The sequence below is a fragment of the Limulus polyphemus genome, unplaced genomic scaffold (genome assembly GCF_000517525.1).
Source record: "Limulus polyphemus unplaced genomic scaffold, Limulus_polyphemus-2.1.2 Scaffold8618, whole genome shotgun sequence".
NCBI classification, from domain to species: domain Eukaryota; kingdom Metazoa; phylum Arthropoda; class Merostomata; order Xiphosura; family Limulidae; genus Limulus; species Limulus polyphemus.
In genome coordinates this window covers 16,887-22,232 of record NW_013674228.1, presented here as the reverse complement: position 1 = coordinate 22,232, position 5,346 = coordinate 16,887, and the positions used below count along the sequence as shown (strand labels likewise).

General features: G+C 31.8%; 1 protein-coding gene across 1 annotated transcript in view; it reads left to right on the top strand.

Moving 5' to 3' along the window:
• LOC106475463 (protein spaetzle 3-like) overlaps positions 1 to 5,346 on the top strand; it is a gene marked incomplete at its 5' end in the record, with an annotated part of 17,015 nt that overhangs the window by 5,062 nt on the left and 6,607 nt on the right. The window contains one exon of the mRNA XM_013936145.2: positions 4,182 to 4,358. Within this exon, the coding sequence (XP_013791599.2) occupies positions 4,182 to 4,358 (177 nt within the window). The remainder of the gene's footprint in view (positions 1 to 4,181; positions 4,359 to 5,346) is intronic.

Below are 5,346 nucleotides of genomic sequence, written 5' to 3'. Positions count from 1 at the left end.
ACATACGATAAGGTAAATATTTAACCTTGTCGGTAAGTCTGGAAGACGTTGTTTGGTACATACGATAAGGTAAGTATTTAACCTTGTCGGTAAGTCTGGAAGACGTTGTTTGGTACATACGATAAGGTAAGTATTTAACCTTGTCGGTAAGTTTGGAAGACGTTGTTTGGTACATACGATAAGGTAAGTATTTAACCTTGTCGGTAAGTTTGGAAGACGTTGAGAACGAATCTTTCTGTTTCTTGGCATAATTATTCTTGAAGAAACTTGATTTATTTTGTTGGGTTTAAATTTGAAGAGACATTGAAGATTGTATGGTTAACCTTTTTATAATGCTTTTTTGTTGAATTGGGTGGTTTGGTCTATAACTTAATTATTTGTTAGCCTATGTATTCTTTCTGTATACCGATGCTCTGAATCCTGTTTGGCCAATTTTCAGTTCAGAAATGTTAGAGACTCGTTGATTACAATTTCAGAAGTGAACTGTAGAGTTCGGTATTGGTGTTGAAGATAACGAAGGAAATCATGAAGATTGTCCAGATGATTGTTTTTAAAGAATTGAAAACAATATTAGTGTTTTATTTCTTTAAACATTCTTAATAGTTTCCCCAATATTTGGTAAGGTATTCATGCCATGTTTGTCTTGATATCCGAATGTCTGAACAACAACTACATCCTTGACTTTAAACACAAACATCGTGGACAGGAATAAGAGGTCATTACCACAACATCTTAACTCACGAGATAAATCAAAATATTAACCATCCCCTCGTATCTTCTTCATTTTAAATCATCATGACCTGCTCAAAGGATAGTCCACACTTATATTTGGTGAACGATAAAAACAACAGTAATAGTATAACCTTCACACTTCTAGAAGTTATTTATTTTATAGTTTATGTAAGATTAATCTTTAAATACAGTCAATGATCAATGTTGTTGTTTTTTTCCAATCAACTAAATCGTATCACTTGTAATCTTCTAAGCTTGCTCTAGAGTGACGACACTCTAGTTAGGCCTTCTCTAACCAAATTGTGCCTGATGAAGACTCCAGCAGTGGAGTTGACACGAAACAAACGTGTGGAAAAATGTCTGTACATTTTATTTTATTTAGTTAAAACTAAACTAACTCTAAAAGAATGTTTAAATGAAAGTATAAATTAACAAAAAATGAAAATGTAAAACCCTTAGAAATGAAAACAGTGGGAAAGTGCACTGTTTTCGAGTCAAAGAAACCAGTAACATCTTTAAAAAATTTAAATGTTACCTCATTATAAAAATAAGTTAAAATTATGTTAGAACAAGGTAAACGAAATTTAATTATAGTAAATAGTACTTGTACGATTATAAGTTAAAAATTGATACCTGTGGTAAACTTATCTATTTTTTATATTAACTCTGGAACTACCAACTAGGTCCAAAATGACCCCTTCTAGACAGTTAAAAACTACGATTATAAATACAATAATAGATTTATGTATAATAGTGTTAATTTCACCCTTTCTTGAGTTACTGTATTGAGTACTGGGTCCACTGGACTTACATTCTAAAACGAATCACAACATCTTCCTGGTAGTTTCAGTGTTAAACATACGACACTGTTTATTAGGGAAATACTAACTTACGATTTGTTCTTCAGCAAAACTTGATATTAATTAATATCGGCTTCATTTATTTTAATAATTACATGATGATAATTTTTTTAAACATAAACCAGACTCTGAATAAAGGGATAAGACTTTAAATGGCTCTCCGAACTTTGATAGGACTAACGTACCATACTTTTTGCTGTCCCTCTAGTGCTAATACTACACAGAGAAATGAAAGAGGCAGGACTAAACGAGAACAGAAAGATGAAAGGTGAGACTCTTTAATCCCTCCGTGCATGGCAGCTGAGATTAACTAGACCCAAGCTGGTTGGCTTTCATCGCTTTGCTTATCTTCTCTTTACTAAACATATAACAAGAGGCTTACACACCAAAACTAAAATCAAGTCTAAACGATTTAGATAAAAATGTCGGTCTTATTTAAAGGATGAATTAACTTAACCTACTCTCAATGGAGAAGCATCGAAGCCAATGAACCAAGAATTTTGTAATCCGATAAGTTTTAAAGCATTTTATTGAGTAAAAAGATTCCTTTTTCGCTAATAATGAAAGAAGACTCGTCTTCTAAAAATGCTCACGTTTTGCAATGAAACTCGGGTATATATTTGAGCGTAAGTAAGAGCAATTGACTTTTATAGTATCTTAGAAACAAACTAAATATACATTCAATAAAACGAACTAAAAATAGTTAAATTAATTCAAAGAAATTTATATTTCTAACATAGGCACAAGTGTCACAATATTTAGTATGTAAAGTATCTGTCAGCTACTTAACACAGTGTTTATGACAAGAAATATACCACAGCTGCAACACTCTCACAGCTGCACGAACAAGTTTCAACTTGTTTTGTACGTTATCAAGGACACGTTTACTTTCAGAACCTTTATAGCAAAAATACGGTATCTTGTTGAACTTGATAATGTTACCAGTAAAAATTCTGGTCTTGCAAGATTTAAGTGCATAAGATGTAGATTTACATATGGAAGTCTCCATCTACCCTTCCTGAAATGTACGTGTTTTATTGTACCAACTTGATGTACAGTATGTAACCCGTAAAAATTAAACAATGCAGGTCAAAATCTATATACGATGAAGTTACACAACCTGCTTTGTAAATGGAACAGTCACGTCCCTTTTGTGACGTCTGGGGGAGGAATCAAATCATTTTACTTGAGATCCTTGCTTGAAAGTATGACCTACATACGTACGTGTTCTGGCTATTAGACAAAATATAACTACAAGATGTCATAAAGAATACCACAATCTAACTTTTGTTTTCCTTTTTATTTCTATACTATTATAAGCAGTAACAAACAATAAACATTCTGCGTGTCGTGGAATACTAATGGGGTATATTCTTGTCTTGGAACACTGTGTAGCATAGTACAAGACGCACCTTTCCATTTGTTGTATTTCACAATTCGATTTTAAAACCGAAACTTAAGTGGTGTCATTCTATTATTTGGTGTAACAATGTGTCTTATTGCAACAGAAAATTAATCATAAAGGGTTAACCTAACCCTGATATATGATTGGCCCAAACATCCTCAACATTTCTTAACCCTTAAATCAGCGTTTCCCAAACTTTTTTGGCCACGGAACACTTTTCAGCCGAGAAAAAGCTTACGGAACACTAGACATTTGAAATATCGGTGTAGAGTGTATGTTGTGCGCGCAGCGCCCTCTAGAGTTGTATATTATTCATTTATTTATTCAATCACATTACATATTAATGTATTTTTACATTTTTATGCTTATAATATATTTTAGGTACAAACCTCTCCACTAAGATATTATGTAGAATAGATATGACATCTTCTATAATTCTTCTTTAATGTAAAATCAATATTATCTAATTCTAATACATAGGAAAATACTTCATAATAAGTTATGATCGTACAAAAAGTGTTAAATATTTTATTAACATTTAAAATCATGATTTTCTCACGGAACACCAGTGTTCCGCGGAACATAGTTTGGGAAACGCTGTCTTAAATCATCGACTTGTTCTTCCACCTTCACTGAGGGCCCCCTCGGTAGTTCAGCATTATATCTGAGGGATTATAGCGCTAAAACTCGGGTTTCAATTCTCGCGGAGGTCACAGAACAGATAGCCCATTATGTAGCTTTGCGCGTAACAAAAAAACAAGCAAGTTTGTGTGATTACGTGTTACAATACTAGCAGTTATTACTAGGATTAATAACAACATTTGTATTTTTGTATAACTCGTACGTTAGTAGCAACTATGTGACTAAAAAGTTATAAATCTAGAAGCAATTTGGATGTTTAAAAACAGATTAGTTGGTGTCCAGTAAGAAATTCTAGTGTTAGCAAGTAATTTAACGCAGTCACGAGCTTCTGAAACACTTTTACACAGTTCAATGAAATCGAAATTTTTTTTCAAATATTATTTCACACAGAAATACACACGTTTTCAAGAAATAATCATTACCATAAGTATAATTCAATAAGTTTTATTAGAAAAGCTACCTCCAAAATAATTTTGATAGACATGAAAGATTTGTTTATTTTTGAGTTCACATATGATATGTATACATACTTCTTTCTATAGTGAAAAAATTGAAAACTTTATTGACGAAAATAAATCCCTAATTAAAAGAATGTTTGGAGAATATGAAAAGTTTCCAGAAGGATCTTATAATCCTCCTTTTTCAACCTACGATGGACATAAAATCCCTACGCGATCCCATCGGGGTCCCAGATCCACCTACGGCGCGACCCCTAACAAGTAAGTCGTAAAATAAAAAAACAGTTATTCTATCATTTTGCTTATTTATTTGTAAAATTGTAGTTTATCATAGCATTAGTCCATTGGTAGATATTCATAAATTAGGCAAATAAAAGACGAATAAATATTTATAATCTATTGTGGTTTTGTAAAATTCAAATGTACTTTTTGCATTAATTGTAATGAAATATTTTTAGTTATTTAAATATAAGCAATCTTACGTATAGCACGTCTGAGCATATTGAAGGCGTTGGAAAGAATAAAACAATAAATTAAGTAAACAAAAATATTGGCGTTTGACAATTACGACTAAAGTTAGTGAAATATAAGTTGAGAGAATTCTTTATCAGAACTGAGGATGTATTATAAAAGGAAAAATTTAATCTTAACAGAATTTGAGTAATGACTAAAGTATTTGGTATTATGAGGTAACAAATCATTCAGTCACGGATGATAGGCCTAGCTTCTACTTTAACAAATTTGTACATTATTAAACGTAAATTGTGTAGAAGTTGGTAATGGAAATGATAGTAGAGTAAATTAAGTACCTGTGTACAGGAAATTTTAAAGTATTACAGATTATACTAATTAAAATTATATCTGAAATGGTGCTAGTTACTAGTTCAGAAGTAATTAGTTTATAAAGCTGAAAATTATAGTAGAAAGACAGAAAAGCTTACCATTTGATTACAACACATTAGGCCTAAAGAAAAATTTCTAATGGCTTTCTGCTGCTCGTGACCTGTACAAAAATAATGCGATAGCGCGATTTTGTTTCACTTCTCTTTGAAATTTATTTGTTAAAAGCAGCAATAACACTAAACCAATTGCACATCCAATGGTATTGTATATAAAACTTAATATGATGTTGATAATATATATGGCTTTAATGTTTTCTTTAGTTTTATATATATTGTTGCGTCAGCGAGTCACATGACTGGTGTGGCGCCACCTATTTTCTAGAACTATCCTGTAACTTGGCGAATGC